The 24,577-nt window shown below is 41.8% G+C and overlaps 2 protein-coding genes across 3 annotated transcripts in view; both read left to right on the forward strand.

Annotated features, from left to right (window-relative positions):
* The window catches only part of LOC115783351 (kazrin-like), a 188,481-nt gene extending 178,147 nt beyond the window's left edge, over positions 1 to 10,334 (forward strand). Inside the window, exons 6-11 of one of the 2 annotated variants that reach the window (XM_030734145.1) lie at positions 5,730 to 5,866; positions 6,302 to 6,472; positions 6,820 to 6,903; positions 7,990 to 8,179; positions 9,638 to 9,774; positions 10,135 to 10,334. In XM_030734145.1, the coding sequence (XP_030590005.1) occupies positions 5,730 to 5,866; positions 6,302 to 6,472; positions 6,820 to 6,903; positions 7,990 to 8,179; positions 9,638 to 9,774; positions 10,135 to 10,305 (890 nt within the window). In that variant the 3' untranslated portion in view covers positions 10,306 to 10,334. The remainder of the gene's footprint in view (positions 1 to 5,729; positions 5,867 to 6,301; positions 6,473 to 6,819; positions 6,904 to 7,989; positions 8,180 to 9,637; positions 9,775 to 10,134) is intronic. The other variant, XM_030734146.1, reaches the window with a different exon arrangement.
* Positions 10,335 to 15,458: 5,124 nt separating this feature from the next.
* On the forward strand, positions 15,459 to 21,897 carry LOC115783353 (kazrin-A-like). The gene is made up of 7 exons (XM_030734147.1): positions 15,459 to 15,849; positions 15,978 to 16,096; positions 17,720 to 17,951; positions 18,172 to 18,273; positions 20,084 to 20,250; positions 20,363 to 20,504; positions 20,959 to 21,897. Exons 1-7 carry the CDS (start codon positions 15,484 to 15,486, stop codon positions 21,115 to 21,117), a joined length of 1,287 nt encoding a protein of 428 aa, XP_030590007.1. The 5' UTR covers positions 15,459 to 15,483; the 3' UTR covers positions 21,118 to 21,897.
* The last annotated feature ends 2,680 nt before the right edge of the window (positions 21,898 to 24,577 follow it).

The raw sequence follows: 24,577 nt of genomic DNA on the forward strand, positions 1-24,577 counted from the left end.
CAGTGAGCACTGTTAAATAATGCCAGTGATATCAACGTCGCACGACCCGTGAGTTTGTTTTTACTGAGGAATCGAGGAGGTGAGCGCACTGTGCTGCTCTGAGGCTCAGACATCATTATTCAGCTGGCAGATTTAAAATCCCAAACCGTGAACAATGGACTCCCTCCAATGAGCCGATGTCTCTTTTGTTCTCTCCCAAAATAATTATGTTAAGAGCTGACTAAAAGCCTGTCCCTTCTCTTTAGGGCTGAAGTTTCATGCAGTAGTGTCAGTGGGAAGTGGGTTCTCGTTAATGTGGCGATCATCATTTTTAGAGGGGGCGGGGTCTGATAAATGCATGTTTGTGTTTCAGCTAAAAAAAAAAAAGCTATCCAAGCAGGTTAAGCTTAACAGCTACAGCAGAATCACTGTGACATTTATTGATATTCATAAAAATATCATATGCCGTAGATTCAGTGGGTTCCACAGAGACCCCTGTGTTGTTGGCAGACTTTCGTGGTGTATTATTCCATGTTGAAGTCTTCCTCAGTAGGAAAGGTGATTGTTAGGGTGAGCTGACAACAGGTAGGCTGGAAATATATCTCTGAAATCCAGGCTTAAATCTTGTTATATGTGAGCCACCATAGATGGGGCACACTGGATAATGAGGGATGTTATTTAACCAGAAGGAGGCAGTGAGTGGGATGTGAAAAACATACCACAGTAATAGGTACAAACTGTGTGAACCAGCTCGAGCAACATGTCTGAGGTTTTTTTTTTTTTTCTCTCTCTCTCTCTTTATAATCAGGGGTGATAAAGTTTTTTTTACACTGCTGTCTCTAGAATTAACAAGAAAATAGTCATCCTCAATGTGTAATATTCATATAGCTTTGAGTTACAAACAATAACACTACAATCAGCTCATCTGGCTCCACCAGGAGGTATAAACGATGTCTCAAAAGATCCATAACTTGTTATATGTTGTTTGATCGTCCCAAAAAATGGCACATTATCTCGTCACTGTGCTGAGCAAAGAAGTTACTCTTAATCTTGCAGGTGAGAGAATTATTCATTTTTCTATTTACCTTCCCACAAGAAAGCAAATAAACAGTTTCCAAAAATGTCAGAATATTCCGTACTTGGGTGGGAGTAGCGAGGATGTCTCCTCTTTAAACCGGAACATATTACACAGCCAGGCAGTGCTCATTATGCTAATTTTAGTGAATTGTTGTCAACATGCTAGAAACAGACCCCAAATGTTTTGATCCTCGAAAGGGGGGGTTACACTCCTAATAAGGTTAATAACCTGCTCTTAGCTATTTTTAATACTGGCACGAGCTCCCTGAGGAGTCCAGTGTTTCTGTTTGGCAACCAGTGAGTTGGCTCACTCATTAGGTCCTTCAGTAGCATCACAGAAGAGCCCAGCAGACAAAAGCTTTTAGCACACTAGTAGTAGATGTTCACACTGAACTACTTAAAAGCACAAGGACTGTGGTAGCAGACGACCCTTTGTGCTGTGAGTTTTAAAATATATATATATTATGCAGAAAAAGTTGTTACAACCAGCCAGTGTTTCTCCACACTGGCTTAGACTTTTGATGATGAATGGTCCTGATTTGTTGCTTTTCTGCTAACACAAGCTGAGGTCTCACTGTTTACATTTACACACACACACTTTTACACAAAGGCAAACATTTATTTACATTTTAGGCAAACAATTGCAAAACGGGTGCAAAACTTTCTGAAATACAGTGTGAGTCATAAAAAAAAAAATCTTCAATGCAACAGATTTAGGAACCTTTAAATCTACAAAATATTATGACAAACTGCTATCAAAGAAAATATGCTGCTTTCTCAGTGTTAGGTCATAACTAGACTAAATCTTTAGACTTGAATTGCTAAAAGAAGGCTGTGTAGTAGTGTCCTGAGTGGACCTGCAGCCTCCTATCTAAGAAAACAGAAAAAACAAGAATGAAGGTAATGCATTGTATCAAACTACAGTAACAGTGTAAGTACTGGTTATATTTAAGTCTGGGGATGTTTTGTTACTCTGGAGTCAGACACCTGTACCAAATCCACGTCAGTCTGACAGGCAGCATTCTTCCTGCCAGTCTTCAGAGACATGCTCTCTAGTTTGCATCTTTTGTGCAGAAGGTGTCAAGTGTAGGCTGTGTGGCATGCGGGGCTGGACCCCAATGCAGGACGCGTGAGAACAGAGTGGGACTCGAAAACAGCTTCAATGCTGGAGGCTTTACAATGTCCAAAAATACAAAATTATAGAATCCCAATCCAAGGTAGGGAGTGTCCATAATGCAAAAACCTTGGAGCACCTGAAGGGAAAACTCAAAAGGAGGGTAAACACACAGCCAAAGGGAAACACGACCACAACGCAACAAGGAACAGAGAAGAATGCACACAAGGTAATCAGGGAGGGTGGAGACAGCAGGGACCAACAGGTGAACCAAATGAGACTAAAGACACAAAGGAAGCAAAACTGAACACAAAGCACAGGGAATATGGGACTGTCAAAATAAAACAGGAAGTGACCAAACAAGACAGAAATGCAGATTTGACACAACACGAGAAATGGCATACACAAGAAACAGTACGAACTCAATCAGACTCAGTAGAGCTGAATCAAAGTGGATTACATCTGGAGGAGTGTTGGAGTGTCTGTTCTGCGTGGTGGAGTAGAACCAAATTCGGATTTCTGAGAGTTAACCAGAAAACTGTAAGGTCTGTCAGTAAATAGTTATGACGGCCTGAACCTAAACAATTACACTATTTGGAATTTGGCTCTCAGACGGCCTTGGACGGCTGTCTATCTAAATTGTCTCCTGGAGATGTTATGCAAACAGATGCTCTTGACCCCGCCCCATGTTGTGACCTGTATGAACTGGTATCCTGGCAACCAAGGCTGACTGTACCATCTTATCATGAACTGCTGGTCTGGAAGCTGTGTGGCCATCACAGTATCCTGCTCGTCTCCGCTGGCAGCCCCTCCCCTACCCACCCTAGTGCTCTCCAGGCTTTAAATGTGCTGCTGCTTTGCTGAGGTGTTTTTTTTTTGTTTTTTTTTTGGAACCTCGTAAGGTGTTCATAATGAACATAGCACGAGATGATTTTTTTTAACCTACCTATCCCAGTGTATCTCTTTCTGTTTTCCTGCTAAAGGTAGCGCCGGTAAAACGGCTGCGTGACCTCAGACACCTGTCCCCCCTGTTTGTGTTTGTCTCTGTGTTTGTATTTCTTGGATGGGTGTTCTGTTAACTGTAATTTCCCCATTGTGGGACTAATAAAGGTATTCGTATTCGTAAGAGACGAGGGACAATGACACAGAGACACTAAAAGCACATTGAAACAACTATAACAAACTTAGAATGTAAACTGTAAGGAAACTAAAACACAACTAGAGATATAACAAAAAACAGAACCGCACAGAAAAAACACAAAACACTGGGCAAACGGCCCAGGACCGTGACAGAAAGGTTCATACTGCTGCAGGATAATGACCCCAAACCCATTTCAAAGCCTTAAAAGGACTACTTGAACACCAAAGAAAGCCAAGGAGTGCTGACTGTCTCTCTACAGATACCTAACCACAACCCTGCTGAACATTTATGAAGAGTACGAATAGAAAAAATTCTTGACGCCACAAAAAAAGTGCTTTAAAACATTGTCAGATTGGGCTGGAATAACATGGGTTAACAGGTTTAGCGTGTCCTTGCAACTCAAGTAGATTCTGTCATTAAAGCAAAAGGCATAGCAGTCAGCAGTCACAAGACAGGTGGGTGCACAGATGTGTATCATTTCTTTATGAAAAGTCTGCTTCCTTTCCGTGTCATCATCCTCCTCCAGCTCCACGCGCGTTACCTTCAATTCTGTATGGTTCCCAGGTGGTTCCCTGGTTGTTTCATCTGGTAATAATTCTTGGAGGCTTGGACTGAGCAGTAGAGTATGTTAGTCATTAATATGGCTGTCAGCAGGAGTGCTTCCCCATCTCTCCTGCATTCTCGTGTGTAACACAACAGTCTGAACCCCAGGAGCGTGATTGTTTGTTAAAAGTGTTGGTACGCAGGTTAGAAACGGTAACTAACGGTGCTAATATGATTTGCAACTGTGAATGGACCCTTTCAAAGAGTCACAGTGAGTGCTTTCTTGCATCCAACACCAGAAAGGGTCGCTGTTGCCAAACGATCACAGGTGCAGGATGTGAGGCAGCAGAAGTGTTTTTGGCTCATCTCAAAGACAGCTTTGATTTCACTTCCTGAGGCAGGTGCTGGAAGATTTCCTGTTTCTCTTGGTCAGTGAGGGATGTTTTTTGTCTTCATTTGCCAGCTAATGTGGTCTGTGTTTGCCTTTGGCTTGGGGATTCCTCTGGTAAGAACAAGTGAAAGAGAGATATGAAAGGATGATGATGGAAAAAAAAGAAACAGAGGGTGAATCTATCCTTCCATTCCACTTGCCCGAACATGCTCCCCACATACAACTTGTGAATGTCACGCAATTAACCAGCCTGTGATATAAGTTAATTAATAACACAGCTGGCTCGGAAGTGATGAAAAAGAGGGAAGAAAAAGGCAGGTAAACACATGATAACAAGTAAGGGGAAAACACAACATCACTATGTGATGTAATGAAGTACCCAGTGGTGAGAAGTACTGCGCTTTAAGGAAAAACTTTAAGTGAAGAAGACAAAGGTAGACAGACACTATGTGAATACATATTATATAAATAAATCGCGTATTGTCGGTTTTGAATGATAGCTGGAGGGAAACTCGGCTTTAAATGCGTCTGGAAAACAACCCTGTATGAAGAAGTAGAAAAAGATCAAGAGAAAGCAGAACAGGCAGATGCAGTAGAGAAAAAAATGTTTGTCTTTGAGAAAATTAGAGCTTCTCTGAATAACCACTGTCTTTATCATGATGCGTGGGTGAGCTGCCAGAGGATTAGAGAGAGTGTGCGGCAGAGAGATAGATGGAGAAAAAAAAAAAGGACTCAACCTCTAACAAAGCCAGCAGCAGAGTGAAGATTGACATAAAGGTTCATGCGTGATTCACCTCTTTATCAGCATGTAGTCGGCAGCAGCAAGTGCATTTATTGTTATTTACTTATATTTATGCGCGAAGAAAGAAACATGTATGGCGTGGACTTGATTAGTCAGATTAAAGAAGACTGCTTAATGAATATCACCTCTTAATGTGTTCACATCGAGGTCAACATTCTTCATGAGCGTGTCCAAGAATTGAGTACAGCTTTAGACCTGAAAGGCTTTCAAGTCCAGCTCAGTTGCGATTCCAGCAGATCAGCTGATCTCAGTGCCAGCCCATATCAGCTGATAGCTCAGCTAATGACCTCATAGAGGGCACTAAATAGCTTTAGCCTGTGTGTATTTGCTTCACATCTGCAGCTCTCTTTGCAACCCTCCTCTACCCCAGCTCCTGCTTTATCGTGTTGTTTGGCTTAAAATGTTGTCTTTGATGTTTACTCTTCTCAGCACACCTCACCTCCAGTGTTCACTGTATGCACATGGAAGGACGGGGAGGGTCCAGGAACATAGAGATAAAACTACATATAACTTACTACAGATGAAAATAATAATAATAATAATCCTCTTTTGACTATATTGGTTTTCACTCAAATGCAGCCACCTACGCCGCAGATTATGAAAAAACAAGAAATATGTCAGTCTTCTCAAGCTGTTTCTGAGACTTCCAGTGATTTAACGCACCACAAACACTGTCTTGCAGCCATGAAGTCGGACCGTAAGCGTCTGAAGGCGGAGAAGGCAGACCTGGTGAATCAGATGCAGCAGCTTTATGCCACACTGGAGAGCCGAGAGGAGCAGCTCCGTGACTTCATACGCAACTATGAGCAGCACAGAAAAGTATGGCACCCGTTCTCTAACTGCATAGCAGACACACACATCCATACAGAGCCTCTCTTTTGTAAGTGGATTAATTTGATTCATGCAGCATGAAAATATCTGTTTAGCAGTTTAGTGCTAATCTACTTAATTGAAAAGACCGTTGCTTACAATTTGTGCTTTTTTTTTAATGGTATTTAGATCAGATGTTTATGCATGTGTTGCTGTTGTTCTATATCTTCACATTTCCAAATAAAAACAGCAAAAGAACATGCCATTAGTAAGCCAGGGTACCTGATATGGAGGAGCACTTTAAAAGGGGAAAAAAAATCAGATTAAAAATTGAAAACACTAACAAGCCAACAGAGAAAGAGCCGCTGCCTTTCATGTTTGAATCATTCTGTTTAGTCATGCTTGATGTGTGAACCAATCCATCAGGATCTGTGTGTCCGCTAGGAGAGCGAGGATGCAGTAAAGGCGCTGGCCAAAGAGAAAGACCTCCTGGAGAGAGAAAAGTGGGACCTGCGGCGTCAGACCAAGGAAGCCACGGAGCACACGGGGATGCTGCGGTCCCAGCTTGATCTCAAGGAGAACCGCATCAAGGAGCTGGAGGCTGAACTTGCCATGGTGAGAGAGAAAGCCAGATGAGGTAGAGAGTCAGCGTTGCATTGCTGGGTTTTTAGAGTCTCCATTTTTGGAATCAGATATTTAGGAAGATTTCTAATGCCAGAGTGCTATTTTTCTTTCAGGCAAAATAAGAATGTTGATAAACTGTAAACAAAGAAAAGAAGATATGGCAAAAATTTTATGCCAAAAAACCTTTGAAAAAGAAGTCAAGTTTGGGCACTGGTTCAGGAATGTACAGTACATCTGTTTGTCACTTTGCACTGTTTTGGGTAAACTGCATATAATCGAAACAAGGAAAGCCTTTGAATGTACACCATAGCCATCATTCATGTCTCCAACCCCCCCAGATGAGTAACTGTGTCAATCAGAGAATGGAGTTCCGGGTGTTTGAGCGGCTTGTGGACAGGGACTGCTCTCCTAGGGTCATGGCGGTAAGACGGGCCCCAAGATTTAAAACTTGCCACTCCCGCCCCTGTGGAATCCTCTCCTACTTGTGACCTATTTGTTGTTTTGGAAAGCCTCTTCCTCCTCCTCAGATGCACGTTTTGTTTTATTTAAACTAACCCTCAGCCCACCCTGACTGATCCCAGTAATCCTAACATCAGTGGTCCCACAGATTCCCACTGTAATCGATCGGAATGTGTTTCGGGTCTAATTGAACGTTGAAATGCTTGGGGGAGGAAAAAAAAAAAGCGCTCAATATTCTGACAACTAATGATTATGTTGAAGGTTTGTGACTGTATTCTGTTTTGCATGACAGAGACTGTGATTGATAATCGTTTGACTGCTGGTAGATAGAGATGATTGCAGTGAAGCTGATTGTGCTAGTGATTTGCAGCCCACCGCCGCTTGGCATGATGATACCATTCGCACAATAACCAGATTTCAAGCATTTGTAAAAACCATGTCAAGGCTAATCAGAACACATGCACACAAAGAAACATATTTTTTCTCGCAAAGTAAACGCGCACAAACACATTGACACAAAATAAACACACAAACACTGTCCAAGGCTCCAGCGGCTCATTGTTACTCCTGCAGAAAGGCACCATAGAACAAACATGTTCATTAAAGTCATAGAAAAGCTTAATTGTTTTCAGTGTCTCAGTTTTTGCACCCCAACAACCCCGAGCTTCCACCCCCGTGGATACAAACAACGAGCACCTCCTCCAGATATTCTGTCAGAGCTCTCAGGAGTGGTAGCAAAAGATTTCACAAAACAAAAGGAGAACAAGAATGTAACTGCATTTTTAATGAGACAAGAGCCACATAACGAGCCCAGGGGAGAACTCGCATATCTGCATGTGCTTAGAGACTTGTAGTAGAAATCTGAGCACAACATGTATACGTGCACACGTGCAAACACACACACACACACACATGTGGGAAAAAAAAAAGAAAAGAAAAGAAAATGCCAGCCCACTGAAAAGTGAGCGTGCTGAAGTGAGGAATTTTGATTGTGGCTCATAGTGGGGTTGCTGTCTGACTGATTACCTGTGTCTGTCTACCTCCTCAAGGCCAAACAGTCGCTAGCCACCCTGACCAAGGACGTACCCAAGCGTCACTCGCTGGCCATGCCCACGGAGGCAGTTGTCAACGGAAATAACCAGGAGTGGGTGATGCAGGCTGATCTACCCCTGACTGCTGCCATCCGACAGAGTCAGCAGACCCTCTATGTCCACACGGGGCATCCCACTGACAGGCAAGGTAGGCCCGCGGGAGCACCAATAACACCTTCATCCTGTACATGAGCTGACTGACATGAAGCGGTTTGACCATCATTTACCCTCTGCATGCTCATGTGAACCTGCTTCACACATATTCACTCCTACCATCCGCTTAGTATGACCACATTGTTGGCCGACGATGATGTTCCAGTTGTGACGTGTCATGCGCTTTCTGTATTAGTTAAAGTGCCGGTTTTTAAAATTTTATTGGCTTTGCAGCTTCCATTTGTCTTCTCGGTACTTGAGAACGGCGGCAGCTGAGGATCAGCTGTGTCTTAGTACCTTTTTGTTTGAGGTCTGAGCTAGATAGATGGAATTCAAGCTGTAACTTGACCCAGTTTTTTTTTTTTTATTATTTAATTTAAGGTTTTTTTCCCTTTACCTGGCTTTGTGAATTCTTGTTTTTTTTTTTTTTCCTTGGCCCCTGTTTCTACTTTTCAGGTCTCTGACAATATTTTCCGTGGTAGCTGTTTGATTTGAGTTACATGCACCTCCTGGGATGGAGAAGAAACAGCCTCTCCTGTCACAGCGCTCGCCCTACACCGAGGCGTTCGTGGCTGAGACGCATTGCAAAACCACATTTAAAACATTCAAAGCAAATGTCTTTTCTTGTTTAGCTCAGTCACTTTGAATTGTGTCACTGCTTGCAGATAGAAAATAGAGCTGTTTTTAACAGAGTGGCCAACCCAGTGCCAGTACCCCTTCTGCAAAACAGGATGGTCTTTGGTGAATTCAGATGGCTAAATAACATATAACAAGACATAAGACAAGGGTTTTTTTGTAATACAAAAATTCTATCATTGTGGGAATTGTAGCAGGAACTGAAGGTTTCAGCTGGAGAGGTTCAGCTAAACTTAAAAGCAAGAAAAAAGGAAAACAGGAAGGAAAAAAAAATACTTAGAACCAAAGTGCAGAACCATCACCTCCTGCTCCACTAAAAAAGAAAGATCTGCACAAATTAGCCTCATAGTTGGAGTCCATCTCAGTCCTTCCAGAGGTTGCTTTAAAGGGCAGTTATGGGTTAATATAGGTTGCTGACTAATTGGGGACATTTGAAGAAAGAGGCTCCTTAAATACCCCCCCCCCCCCCCCCCCCCCCCCCCGCCATAAAAACAAAGACAGGAAAGATGTGCGAACAGTCACGAACCCTAAATTGCTATGCAATTGGTTGCACTGTATGTATCAGTCTCACCGCTGCACGCACACACTCTCTCAACCTCCGTGAAGCTGTTTTCACTGTTGCTTAGCAACTGCAGCTGATTGCAAATAATTTCAGGCTTTTGGTTAGAGACACCCCCCCCCCCCAAAATACATTTTTATTTAAGGGTGTCGTGCCATTATTGAAAAGAAACAGATTTTCCCTGTTCTCTACTTTTGGTAAACCCAAACACCCAGGAAAGAAACAAGCTTCTTCTCTTTTCCCTCTCGCCCCGTTTAGTGGCTGCCGTGCGGGTGAGCCCGTGCCACTCGCGCCAGCCCTCCATCATCTCCGACGCCTCTGCGGTGGAGGGAGACCGGTCGTCCACACCCAGCGACATCAACTCGCCGCGCCATCGGACTCACTCCCTCTGCAATGTAAGAGCTGTCCACCACCGCACCCTCCCAAGTAGTCACCTTACTGCTGACTGCCCTTGCTGCCTGGCTGCTGTCACCATCGTTCTGGCTGAATTCATGTTTGCCCCACGCAGTCTGTTGTGTACTTGCTCCGCAGCAGTGATTTGAATTTATGTGAAAACCAGTTGTGGTTGTTTGAATAAGTGCATGCCTTGGCACCATGTCAAGTGTCACTTCCCCTCTCTGTTGTGATCTGTATCTTGTGGTTTTTATCGCCCACTCTGCACCCTTTCACTGACTTCTCTGGTATCTCATCTCTCTCTCTTCCTTTGCCCATCTCTTCATCTCCTCCTTCCCTCCTCTCCCTCTCTCTTCCTTCAGTCCCTAGAAGATCTGGAGGAGGCGAAGCGTAAGAAGAAGAAAGAAAAGATGGGGCTGGGTTCTTTGTCGCGTGTCTTCGCCCGAGGAAAGCAACGCAAGTCCCTCGACCCTGGTTTGTTTGATGGTACTTCAACACCTGATTATTACATAGAGGAGGATGCAGACTGGTAAAGCACACACGTCCGAGTGATCCACCTGGAGAGCCTTTTTTTTTTTTTTTTTTTTTTTTTTTGGCAGTTATCAGAGGACAGCGGTCGTATTTCTGAGTGCATGCGTGAGAGGACGGGTGTGCGTTTGATGCCAGTGTGTATAGATAAAATAATGTGTGTACCCGTGTAGTCTCACATGCACGCACGCTTGCGTTTGTATGGGAGCGAGAGTGCACGTGTCTGTGTGTGTGCCACCCATAGTCAGTGGCCATGTCAGAAGCCGGAGGCGCGTCTTGCTTCGCTGAAGTTGTAAACCTAAAGAGCAAATTGCACCTGTATGTATGTATGTATGTACAGCCCTGTAAATAGCGTGGAGAGTGTAACACGGCAGCAATGTGGACATGTTATGTTGTATCTGCCCTCCAAAACAGCTGTGTTATCTGATCTTTTAACTGTTCTTTACATTTTTGACTTTTTGTTTTCACTCAACTGGAAACTTGAAGGACTGCTGTACTTGTAAATAACAGTTGATGTGCACTTTGTGCGTGTAAATGTCTCCTTGTCCTGAATGCCTTTTGTTATTTTTGACATGTACTCCCTTCCTCCCGCTGCCTCTTAACTTTATCTCCTCCCTGTTTATTGTCCTGCTTGGTCCATCTCCTCCTTCCACACTGCCATGATGAGAACAGTTTCCTGTAGGCAACATGCAGACTCCTTAAATTCACCACCACTTCGGTTGTCGGGTGCACATCCCTCAACCACCCAAAAAAAAAAAAAAAAAAAAAAGAGTGTGCAGAGGCAATCCTTGATGTTTACTTAGAGACACTTCAAAGAAGCTGCTACGAGAGGAATTAACTTTCTATGCAGAACAGTTTGTTCCCCTGCATTTTGAAGCCAAACAGGAAATGTGAGAAATGTGTTTTCTATCTGCTCAGATAGAAGCTACATGTGTGACATGCATGCACGTAGTCCCGGTCCCTAAATGCATGCTCGGCAACCCTACTACAAAGAAATGTCTTTCCCTGGGTATGTTTTCAAGAAGGTGATAAACCGTTTGCTTTTTTTTTTTTTTATTGTTGTTTTAATTTATTTAAAAAGAGAGGTCAGTTACTGATTTCATGTTCATTCATAATTTTCCTCATTTCAAATTAATTGATAAGATTTGCAAACTCGACCCTTTGCTCTTCAAGCAGTGCTCACATGAATGCTTATGAGCTCAACATCCCAAACTGTGCATAGTTTAGTTTTAATCTGCACCTGCAGGGCTCTTTATGCAAAATTACACTTGAAATATTAAAGGTCAGCAAAGCATACAGTTGCAAAGAAAACTTAGCATTACACTTTGAAATTTTAAATAATTATTCCACACTTTTTTTTTTTTTTTAAGCTCTTATGGCTGCTTACATCTGCTGCTGTATTAATACTCTAAAAAGCAGCTGGGAGCAGGATTATTCTGGGAAAAGTTAAAATAAGAAAGCTGCTATCACAAAATACACAGCATGAACGTCAATTATTATTGCATTGCAGATATTCAGCAGATAGTCAAAGTTTTTTCAGACCTCCTGGAATTAAGACCACGTTAAGAGATAAGCTGAACTTCCAATTAAGAGGTGCAGACATTAAATGAACTACAATTGAAGGTTAAAAAAAAATCAGGATTTAAGCATCCTAATCAAGCAAAGGCATACCTCCTCCCGTGACCCCGTGACCTCAACAAAAATTCCAATGTGGAGTTTAAGCCGTAGCTGAAAATAAAGCAATTAACTTTGGGCTAAAGGTTAATAGCATTATTTAAGTAAAAGAATATCCACAGACGTTGCATTACTTCCAACCTTTCATTGGATTGAGTCGGAGTCTGCACTGCCACGCCCCAGGAAATCTTTTCTCTCCCCGATATTAAACTAACACTGGGTATTTGTTGACCTCACCTGAGACACTAGAGACTTCCAGATTACGGTGGAGCTTCATTTAACTTCAGTGCTCGTCAAAAGGCACATCCATATAAGCAGTGAGGAGATCCTTTAACCACATTTGAGTTCACAGTTATTGGATTTACAGGTAAATCAGTAAAGATAAGTCACTATGAATTAAATTGTATGTATAGGAACAGCAGTTTATGTTAAAACAGTCAATGAAATGTATGAAAATCTATGCTATTTTTTTTTTTTTCATTCAGCTAACTTTTATGATCCTCTGCTGACGGGGAAACAACATATCAAAAGAAAAATATTATGTAATTTTAGCTTTTGATCCATGGTGTTTTTTTTTTTTATTTCCGACATATATTTTACTTTTTGTAAATGAGATAACATTACAGAAATAAAATGAATATTATTATTAAAGAGTTTTATTTAAAGTCAAAGATGTAGGTGGAGGACTTCTATTCTGAAGCCCTGAGATGTTTCGATGTGGATAGTAGCAAACTTTTAAAGGCATGGCAACAAAGTTACGCTCAAAAGAACTAAATGAGAAAAATAAGATTATTTTAAAATAAAATAAGTAACGCTGAATTCCCACGTGGCTCTCCTCTCTTTCCCTTTGTTAATGTTTGTGTGTGTATGTGTGTGTGTATATAAGTGTTCATTTGTTGTGATATGACTCTAATCCAGATTTGTCCTGGTTATGCTGGAGGGGGAGTTACCATTTTTAACATATGCCTTAGTTTCCCTCAGCCCTGCAATTCCATCTGTGAGAGGACTGCTTCCCAAAAGCTTCCCAATGGCCTCCTTTCCTCTCTTTTCCAATTTCAACTCCTTATTCATAGCCAAAAGCAATTCTTCCTCTTGTAATCTATTGGAATCAATAACTAGAAAAAAACAACAGTGGTTGTAGAGGAGATGTGGCCATGTCATATTGTTGGATCCGATCTCATATGTGTCAGCACATGGCGTCAATAATGTTCTGCTTTGATATGACTCCTGACCTCTAACACTGACCCCCTCTTGTCTGACCTCCATCAGACTGTCGACACAGTGAGGCGACCCAAGAAGCAATCAGTCAGACTCACTGGGACCAAGGTGCACCAGTTCCTGTGGCTTTAAAAATGAGTCGTGCTGGGTTGCAAACTGTGTTTGCAGATGTCTTCTAACTCTTAACATCACAAAATAACTTTGGAGTTAAGCACTTCTTCAAGTTGAATTTAGCTCTAATGACAGCCATCTGAAAACAGCTGAGTGCTAACGCATACAGTAAAATGCATTCGAGGGCTTTTTTTTTTTTTTTTTTTTCCTGTTTACTCCAACAGTAACAGTTTGGGCTGGTCTCCATACTCGGCAACACTGGATACTTTTAATTTTGCAGTTACAAGTACAGTTTGGGGGAAATACACTACTTAGGAAAGACTATAAGACTAGCTGTAGAGTTACACATTTACCATAAAAACTTATAAGCCTTCTCATCGAATCCCTGCCCCATCCCCCCAAAAAACAAGGACATTAAATTACTTTTTAAACATTCTTTTAATAAATTCAAGCTGTAGCTCTTACTTGATTAACTGGAAGATTGGAAACAGACTGGATGTACCCACGTATTTATCATTCAGACATGAGCATTGATTTCCTCATCTGCCTCTCAAGATGGCAAATAATCTTATTAATCAAAATGCCAAACTGTTACTTAAAGGGACCTTGTAGTGTATCCACTCTATTTATCCTCCCTCATAGCAGTGAAGAGCCACCATGGGTGATGTAATCAGTTCAGCTGTAATTCATTTTCTTTTAGTCGTATCAAATATGCTGCTATATTACAGCAATAAGGTCCATTAAAGTAGCTGCTGAAGGGCACACTTAAGGCTCAGTGTCTCGTCTAAAGTGTAGATAAAGGAAAAGGAAACAATCCATCGTGGTTTTCATAAACTACACACAAAACTTATATCCTCACATACATTAATATCACTCTGCAGCTGACCCGCTCTGCTTTCAGTGATGTTTTTCTTTATTATAATGCTCTTCAGAATGAAAAATGGACCTTGTACACAGAGGAGCGTGCATCTTTGACCAAAGAGCATATTTATTCAACTTAATATGAACTGCTCTCAGAAGGGCCCTTAGAAATGTCATTTTATGCATCTCTCCTTGGAGAGCGCATAAAAGCATCCAGCTTGAGATGAATTACCAAAGGCAGGTTTAATAAAAATCAGTTTACTCAGACCCTCCAACCATCCAGTCGTGAATCTCCTTTGAGTAAACATACAATGGTACTGTAAAGGCTGCCAAAAAGTAGGGTTGCCATGTTTTTTTTTGTTTTGTTTTGGGGTTGTTTTTTTGCTAGAAATGAGACATAACTGGAGAGGAAAATAAAGGCAACAAGGAACCTGTGTTTGAGAAATTTTCAAATTGAATGATTTAAATAGAGAGCATTAAATCCCGATCAATCCCAGTCAAAAAAAACAAAACAAAAAAAAAATGTCAGTGATGATTGCAGTGACCAGCAAGGGGAACAAAAATACTGCCTGGGCTTTTATGCCAGGATTATCAAGTTCACAGGAGTTTTGGCTAAAGCTCACATTCAGTCATTGGGTAAGCCAGTAAGTATGACTATATTCTGAGTGCTGAAGGTAATGTGGAGGTTTTTCAGAAAGGATGGAATGAGATTGGGGGGGCTTTGCGAAGTGTCATTTTCATTGTAAGACAAAGAAATGCACAGTAAGTGCTGCAGCACGTGCAGGGCCGAGGGTCCTCTGAGCACAGCGACAGAGTTTCATGATGCTGGACACACTTCTGAGTCCAAAACTGATACCAGGTTGCCACCCGCTGGTTGAGGATGGTTACGTGTTGCTCACATTTTTAAAATGAAACAACACTGCAATATTTTTGGGATTCATTTAGGCAGGACTGAAAGTGGCAGAATTTACTCACAGCCAATTATAAAATCGGGAGGGAGATGTGTTCTTAATGCATCGAAATTTCTCATACATTTCCTAATTGCATGTTTTAATATTTTCAGAGAGCTGTTGCTGCGGGCTAATTTAGACAGATGAATCATGTTAATTCAACAGCTCAAACAGCTGCTGGTTTAATGGACTTCTTAAGTGAGGAGCTTGTTTATAAAAGCTGCAACTTTGTTTACAGCATTACTGGCAAACACTTGGCTCGCTGTCATGCAGCCAAAAGCTTAGGATGTCATTAAAAGCTTGTTTATGCCCCCCCCACCCCCCCCCCCCCCCCCCCCCCCCCCCCCACCCCCACTGGGCTGATTTTATATGAAACTATTTTGTTGTTGTTGTTGTTGCGGCACATTAACGCTTTCTTTTTTCATTGCTCACTATACCCACTGCCACCTCTGCCTTCACTCACAACCACAACTACATCACCCATGTGTCTACCCCCCGCCCCCGCCCCGCATCCCTTCACCTACCCACCCAGACTCAGATAGCCTCTCCAGCCCCACTCGCCTCAGCCTGTCGGACGGGTCGGAGGACCAGCTTGACCGCCTCCAGCAGGTGGAGCTGGCCAGGACAACACCCATGTCTCAGTGGAGGGCAGGCACCGTGCAGGCCTGGCTGGAGGTCGTCATGGCGATGCCTATGTACATCCGCACCTGCTCGGAAAACGTCAAGAGCGGCAAGGTGCGGTATTACCTGACGCTGGTTTCTACGTGCGTTTATGTTTGCTCGTGCTGTGGAGCCTGCGTGTGTTGCAGGATCTTGCAGCACACTTGGTTTGAGTGTAAAGGGTCGACTTTGGCATTTTGCAGGTTTTACTGGGATTAACGGATGAAGACCTGGAGCTGGGTTTAGGCGTCAGCAGTTTGATGCATCGTCGGAAACTCCGCCTGGCCATTGAAGATTACAGAGATGTGGAGAGTGGTAGAGGGTAAGGAAGGGCCACGGTGGTCCTTATATTACTTGATAGTGTATGGGGGCCATCTGTTGGTGATTTATGGTATATGCATTTACATAATGCACGGAGGATAGCTAAATCCCAGGAGCCAGAAAATTTGCTTTTTAAAATAAGATGTTTAGACCTAAGGTTTAAATAAATGCAAGAGTCCCAAAAGTTTTACATCTCTTGAAAGTTTCCAGCATATCTAAAGGGCATGCAACTGAAAAGACTGTCTTGTTCCAGTATGAATCTTATGATCTTTCAGACAACCTTTTTTTAAGGAACAGTTAAACACTGAGGTATTTTTAAGACTTTTTTTTTTTTCCCTTTATTGGATATCAAACAGTGAAGATAGACAGGAACATGGGGAGAGAGAAATAAGGCCACCTGCATCATCAGCCATGCAGCATATATGTGTGCCTGCTCACCCACTGAGCCACCCCGCTGCCCATGTTGTGATATTCCTGCCAAGTAACATGTTTGGTATCAAGGTGTCTGGGTTTTGAAATATCCAGTTCAGCGACCCTAAAGCACCGAAGAATTACATTTGAAAAATGTAACAGCAGCGCGTCTTTCCTGAGTCTGTTTTCCCCTCACTCTGGCCTTGAAGTGCAAAGTTGAAGATTTACCTGTGAAAGTGCTTTATAGAAAAGAAACGATCCCCTTTAAACCTGTTCACAGTGAGTTCTGCTGATAGAAAAATACATTTACATATAGAATATTTATGTCTACAGCTTTATCATTGGTTGTCATTGTCTGATAATCTGTCAGCATCTTGATTGGTCAATTTTATCAAAAAAGATAAAAAAGGCAAGTTTATTTATATAGCACCTTCTATTCATTATTCAAAGTGCTTTACAAGATAAAATAAAACCAAAAATAAAAGATTAAGAGAGAATAATATTAATAATAATAATAATGGTGCAGCTGCCTGAGCAGTTAAAAGCAGTAGACAATAATACTGCTTTTAGCAGCTAAATGCCTCATCACCCTGTTTAGGTTCAGATCTGTGCACCACTAGCTGACGAGATCTCGCAGACCTTAAAGGCCCATCTGGTTTGTATTCATTAACCTCTCAGATTTATATTTAGCCAAGTCATTTTACCGCAATGGTGAAAAATTCCTAACATGGCTTTCATAAAGCCCAAGCTGAAATATTCAGTCAGATAGACTCAAAGATATTCTATTCAGTGTAATGAAATACAAAAAAAAAAAAAAAGCTGTGAAACTCTCATTGTCTGGATCTTGATATTTTTTTATCTGTTTATTTGCTAATAGATTACTCAACAAACCATTTTAGCTCTGTAATTCTTCCATGCTTTGAGCACCTCAGATGTAGTGCCATTTACCGCCTTTGTGCTGGGCTTTAGTCTTGAAAGCAGATAAAAACTAACTGAGCTCAATACAGAAGTTCTTAAAGCTGCATCCTCCCATAATGTGTCCACAACTGCAAAAAACAAACAAACATGCTGCTGTTCATCAGGTATGCATTGAGCCACATTCACAATCTTATTTAAGTGTGCTAAGTTTTTACCTGATGAAAAACACCTTCATGGCTAAAGACCACCTGATAACAGAAATTTCTTGGTGACCCCTTATGCCGTCTGTCTGCAGGCTGTCCAAGGCTGCAGATATGGACCACCACTGGGTGGCAAAAGCCTGGTTAAGCGATGTGGGTTTGCCTCAGTACTCCCAGGCGTTTCACAATCACTTGATAGATGGGCGAGTCCTGAACTCTTTGACACGTCGGGACCTCGAACGTCACCTCAACATCACCAAGAAGTTCCATCAGGTCAGCCTGCTGCTGGGCATTGAACTGCTGCAGTTACTTCACTTTGACAAGGAGGTAAGTGAGAAATACTGACAGCGGTGAGTATAATGAAGGGCGACAAATTAAAGGAAAGGAAATGACAGCAAGGTGTTACAGTAAGGTGTTGAGGCCTTGACACCTAGGGGTGAAAGGTATAGGATTTTTAATCCTTTATTTTGTCACCCCCCCTTTGTACTGTTCACGGTGCAGCAGAAAGAGAACAGATCTGTAAAAGTGTTGTTAAAATGTGTTTCAGGCCCTGCAGGCTCGCCGGATACAGTGTGAGCACCAGAATGCAGATCCGCTGGTATGGACCGCGCATCGGGTCATGAAATGGATCAGAGATATTGACCTCAAGGTGAGAGAAAGTTCAGCTTAAACACTGAACACATGTCAGCTAATAGGTTAACAGGTCTGACTTGTAAACAATATCATTTTTACAAAAGGGAAAGAGTTTACAGACCAAGAACAAATCCAAAAGGTTCTGGGTTTGATTCCCAGATTATGCAGGGAATGTGGGAGAGCCAGAGAGGGCAGAATAAGGCAGAGGTTGCAAAAGTACACACATTTGCACAAATACTTGTATTAAAAAATACTAAGTTGAAGTAGTGATTTCATTTCTTTACTCAAGTGAAAGTGAAAGTACAGGATCTAAAATGTGCTCATAGTATAAAAGTGGAAACTAGACCTCATGTCATATTAATATAATAATAAAACAATAAGAATTCACAGGAATACAAACCCAAACTCTAATCAAATGAATAAACTCAGATTGACGCTGTCTATCACAGCTGACTTCCGCCCCCTGACTTCATCAGCTTAAATTCAAAGTAACCTAACACTGACCATGAACACCACAGCTTCTCTGCACCAGTCAAACATAGTGCATTACTGTAAATTTTACCACATTACTGTGGCTCAGGTGGAACAGCAGGTCGTCTACCAATCGGCGGCTTGGTCCCCGGCTCCTCCGTCTATGTGTCGAAGTATCCTGGGGCAAGATACAGAATGAAGTTTGTCAAATATCACATTTAAAAATAACCTCTCTTCTTCTTCTTCTGTCGTTCCTTTCTTACATCTTTCTCCATCTCTGAGTGAAAGCTGGGATTAAAATTACATGCCACTTAAAAACCGTTACCTCCTTTGTGCCCATCAGTGCTGTGACCACAGCTTGTGAACATCTGTACCAAATGCGCCTTTCCAGATTGTTCCGGCCCACTTTAACCCCTGAGTATAAATGCAATAAAGCATGCATAGATTTTATATTTTTTTCCTTTCGCCCTATGCAATAAGCACCAGTGATGGAAGCACCAATAGTATTGTCTTTTATGCGTTATTGTGTCCTCCATTTAGCCTCAGATTGGTTTGATGTCTAGAAGTGATGTGAAATAGTAGGTCATTAACTGAATATTTGTACTTAGTTACTTCTCACCTTTGGAATGAGGCAAAGCGAGATTTTATTAGAGATGTTAAAGCTGCTGTTTCTGCCGGGGACACAAAGCGAGAAAAGCACAACTTAGTAGGTGGGCAAAAAAAACCCCAAACAGTTTAATCAATAAATAAATCAGGCGGTCCTTAGCATACAGGAGAAACACTGGTGCTTGGTAGCGGCTCTCCCCAGCTTTTATACTCTCAGTGCTAATTGCCAAGCGGAGTCAGTTGAGTGCAATTCCTCTGGCTCCACAGCAGAAAGGATTCAGGGGAGAGAGCAGTAGGGCACTCAGACAATAAAACACAGTAAGCCTGCTGGGGCCATGACAATACTGTTTGTGCTACATAGACGCACTACCGCATCAAGACTCCTATGCTTGCTCAGTGCTCCATGTCTCCACAGAGTGATAGCAGGCCTTTGTCATTTACTTCTGAACTGCTACCAGTTGATTACAACACCTGCCAGATTACAGCCTTTGTCCGACCATATTCAGTGTGTACAGATAAGCGTGTCTGGATGGCGTCCGGTTAAACTCCTCAGGAGGATGGAAGTTATACTGATATCAACAAAGGAATCAATATCCTCTTTGTCTCAAACTTTTACCCAAGTTTTTAGAGATTGTACATATCTTACTCTTTGATTAAGTAATGACCAAAGCATTTTACCAAGAATTTTAGATTTGATGTTATGAATGAAATAGATCAATATTTGACCTTTTCTCTGTTTGCCTGTCCAGGAATTTGCTGAGAGTCTCCTGAACAGTGGAGTTCACGGTGCCGTCATGGTGCTCGACCCCACTTTCAACACCGACACAATGGCAACAGTGCTAGGAATCCCCAGCAGCAAGCACATGGTTCGCCGACACCTCGTGGAAGAGATGAAAACACTAATTGGCCAAGCCAGGTGAGAGAAACATTCACAGTGATTTACACTTATCATAGTCTGTGCTTTCTAGTGTCTTTAAATACTATTTTGTCTGACCCTGTCGTGCTGCTCCTTTGCATGTTTTCTGCAGAGCGGATGCCAAACAGGAATACGAGTGTCTAGGCCTGGGAACGCCACCTACCATCCTTCGGCAGAACTCTTTGGGCAGACCTCCTAGCTCTGCCGGCCGGCACACCGATGAAGAGGGCTCGCTGAGAAGAAGGGCAGTCAAGGTGGGAAAAAAAAACCTTCACTAGAAACTAAGTTACTTTCCCTCAATTTCAACTGGGAAAATTGAGGATTTGAAGCATAGACTGTACATAAAAGATGGAAATCTTTTAAAAGCATCCAGTTGAGATTTTTGGTTGTTGCCATGTAGGATTTTTGACACCAGATATCAACAACAAGGCGTGGATCTGAATGAGAAACCCTGGATACTGCTTCGCTCATATTGCTGCAACCTGTCAGTCACAAAGTAGCTCAACCCCAAAGCTAATTTACTCTAAATATTACAAAAAATTTACAAAACAAAAAAATTCTGTATCAAGTGACAATGAAAACTAGCCATTGAGACTCTAAGCTCAGCCAGAGCAGTTCCCCGCATTTCATTTCTCAGACTCTGAAGCTACAACCATCTTTATACACAGTCTGTCATTTGGAGTAATGAATACACTGTTTCTGTGCTAGCCTCCAGCAGGATTCAGCCCCAAAGCCCGCAATGGGCGGGACTTGAGTTGCCATAGCAGCTACGGCTCCCTGCCTAGGGAAGTTCGAGACCACACTCCGCCCAGGGCCGAGGGAAGTCCGATCCGTGGTTACACCAGCATCGAGGTCACCAATGTGTGAGGTCATCAGAGTGCGACAAACACCAGTCATTCACTTCATGACAGCTAAATGTACAACATGGACATTTGTCATCCATGTGCACGCAAACATGGGATAGTTATTTTTTTATCTAAAGATGAGCCTTTATGGGACAGCTTGCACTTTGTAACAAGGAAAGGATTTTTTTTTTAACAAGTTTCCTGGTTTTTAGAGAGTTTTTGGTCAGTGATGTTTTAGCGTCTTTGAGGACAAAAAGCTCCCTCCCCCAAGAATCCAAATGACGATGAAGGACGTGAGCTACATGAATATTTTTCTATTCTTGTGGGTACACCAGGATGTGACTAGCTGATATGTTTTTTTGCTGACTAGTTGCTGTGAGCAGTCTGTTTCTCTGAGGGAAATGAGATTTTAAAACAACTGTTTGTATTATACAGGGTACTTGACAACAAAAACGAAAAACCGTTTCACATCTGTGTAAGTTGCTCTTGTCTCATTCAATTCTGCTGTTTGTGATGCCTTTGTCAATGTGACTTAGCATTAAAAAAAAAAAAAAACAACTTAAAAAGACTTGAACTGAATTCAAAATTTTAGATTTTATGTTTGATGGTCATTTTTCATCTTGCACATTTACACTGTTGTGTCTAAGCAAATGTAGCACCTCTACTGATGTTTTATACTGTGCAGTAAAAGTAAAATGTTTGAGCAATGCCATGAAAAAAAAAATATAAATAATACAGCTGCTGAGCTGTGATGTGTGAGGGTGCATTTTTTTGTGAAAAGGAAAATGTTCACTGAAATGGAATAAAGATGACATCTGAAATATATGTGACTAGTTGCATCCATCTGAATGCCGGAGGATGATCCTTTTTTTTTTTTTTTGGGTTGCTGATGATGGGAGATGATGGGTTGGTCTGAAAATAGAATCCCAATACATTTTAAAGCTCCACTGCTCAATACAAAGAATAAAATGACAGTATGCGCTATAAAGGTGGGGGTAAAAGGAAATGATAGTGTGGTAATAATTTTGCAGGAAGTCCCGTATTGTTACAGTAAATGTGTCATTGTGAGGGTTAAAAAAAACCTTTCATTACAATGAGATAGTGTGTGGGTCACTGCGTGCACTGTAATTCAAATGGCGATCGTACTAAGCTCTGCCATGACCTTTGCATTTGATTTTTTTGACAGCATTTTGAACACTCATCCGGCTATCATACCAGTCTCTACTCTCTGTTAGATATGTTAACTCAAATCTCAGCTGAGACATTTCAACATGGTGCAATTTCTCCTTACTCGTGATGACTCAGTCTTTGTGCCACACTCACATGACACAGCAACAAATAAGGCAGCTACCCTCTGACTAAATGCCCTGCCTCACGGTAAAAGCCTCTCCTATACACCCAAATTTGGTCTCTTTGTGCTGTGAGATATTACAGATAACGATGAGGGAAGGTTAAGGTTTCCGCCTGGGAAATTAACTCAGCTACTTGCTTGGAAACGTTCAGTTGAGAAACAGCATAAAACCAAGGTCAACAGTTACTTGCCAGTGGATTTGAATGGGCTTCACCTGGTGGGAAACATTAAGATGTTGGTATTTATATTACAACTGTGTCTAATTTATAGACTGTGTAGGTAGTTTGCTACATTCGAGCCTACGTGGCCATGTAAATCAATTTTATCAGTTTACTTTGATGTTCTTCCTTCATAGCTGCCAACATATTTGATTACACACTGGCAGTGATAAGGGATTAATCCAGACTACCAGGTGGACTCGCTGCTCACATATTTTTCTGTCCTTCCGTCTTGTATACTTGTATATTGTCTTATAGTTTTTATACTTATTTGCTTTTTTTCTGTAAGCACGAAGTACCGCAGCAATTTCCTAATGCTGTGAACCTGTTCACCCATATGGCAATAAAAACCTTCTGATTCTGATTCTGATTCTGATTGAGGGAGGAACCAGACAAAAGCTTCAGAGGAAAAACATTTCCCAAGAACCCAGGACAACAACAGAACAATGGTGTGAATGAACAAGGTTGAGATTGCTTTTAGTCATTAAACAGCTGAGAAAAGGGGAACGCACTGAACCAATGAAGCGAAAGTGGAACCAAAGTGGAACTCATTTTTTTTCAGTTTTTTTTTAATCTTCCAACATACCGTATATGCACAATCATGCAGACAATAAGTAAATAAGTAGTGTGGTCAGGATCAGTCTTCAAGGTTGCATTTCAGTCCAAAGGGCTAAAAAGGTGCGACTGCCAGTGGGTGGTAAATTTACAAAGAGGTAAAAGTTATTTATCATTAGTGCTTTAAAGTGATGGGTGTTTATTACATGCAGAAAGATAGAGCAAACGGTGCGTCTCTGATGTTTAATATTCCCATTTCCTGATAACAGATCTGATTTGTTGTGTAAAAAGAAGGAGTCGTGCATTTTTATAGATATTTCCTTGTCTCTTTGAGATTGGAATGACTCCTGCAAACTGCTGCATGCTGAAGACAGAAAAAGGGCAGAGAGAGAAATTCCTCCTGTCACTCCTTCAAGCGACACTGTTGGGCCTTCCCTTTGAGAAATGCTGGTGTACGTGAGCTTGAGTCCTTTATATTATTTTATGGTTATTATTTTATCTTGCAGTATTGTAGCCTACAATAAAATTTTCCACTCTGGGACAAAAAAAAAAAAAAAAGCTCCAATTCCTTGATGACTACATAATGTGTCAATGTGGAAAAAGACACTATTTGTTTCTAGTGACGACGGCAAATGAATGCATCCATTCATTTTCTGGAGCCTATCCCAGCCGTCATAGGGGAACAGGCTGAATGCACCCTGGACAGGTCGCCGGCCTGTCACAGGGCCAACACAGAGAGGCAGACAGCCATTCACGCTCACATTCACACCTATGGGCAATTTAGAATCACCAATTAACCTAACCCCATTAACTGCATGTCTTTGCACTGTGGGAGCAAACTGGAGTACCCGGACAGAACCCATGCAGACTCCACACAGAAAGGCCCCCGAATGGTGGATTTGAACCCAGGACCCTCTTGCTGTGAGGCAGCAGTGGCTAACCAGCGTGCCTTCCAGCAAAATGTTGAACTAAAAGAAACAAAATAAAGTGTTTCATGTATTTGGGCATGCATGTATTTTGAAGCAAATCAATTTCATTTAGCTGCTCATCTGCATGCTGGCTTATTGTCACACTGTCATGCCTGATTGGGCAAGTCTGTTGTGTGGAAAAAAAAGTGTCTTGGACACTGAAACTTTAAATCATTAATTTAGTACTGATGCTTTTCCAACTCTGATCTGCTTGGTTGGAAGCTTAGATTTCAGAGGTTATATGCCTGTGTTTACCTATTTAGTCACAGGATTTTTGTGTTGGCTTAAAGCTGTCTATTAAATTTAAATTAATAGGTAGGTAATGCAGCTCTGTTGTGTGTAAATTGGCGGTGTGCGTAAGCCAGATCTTTCCTGGTTAGATTTTTACGC

This window comes from Archocentrus centrarchus, chromosome 7 (genome assembly GCF_007364275.1).
Source record: "Archocentrus centrarchus isolate MPI-CPG fArcCen1 chromosome 7, fArcCen1, whole genome shotgun sequence".
NCBI lineage: Eukaryota > Metazoa > Chordata > Actinopteri > Cichliformes > Cichlidae > Archocentrus > Archocentrus centrarchus.

Coding starts and splice junctions, on each gene's coding strand:
- LOC115783353 (XM_030734147.1), top strand. CDS start 15,484: ATGAAACTATTTTGTTGTTGTTGTTGTTGCGGCACATTAACGCTTTCT. Junction 15,850..15,977: donor AAAACGTCAAGAGCGGCAAG/GTGCGGTATTAC, acceptor GGCATTTTGCAG/GTTTTACTGGGATTAACGGA. Junction 18,274..20,083: donor TCAGAGATATTGACCTCAAG/GTGAGAGAAAGT, acceptor TTGCCTGTCCAG/GAATTTGCTGAGAGTCTCCT.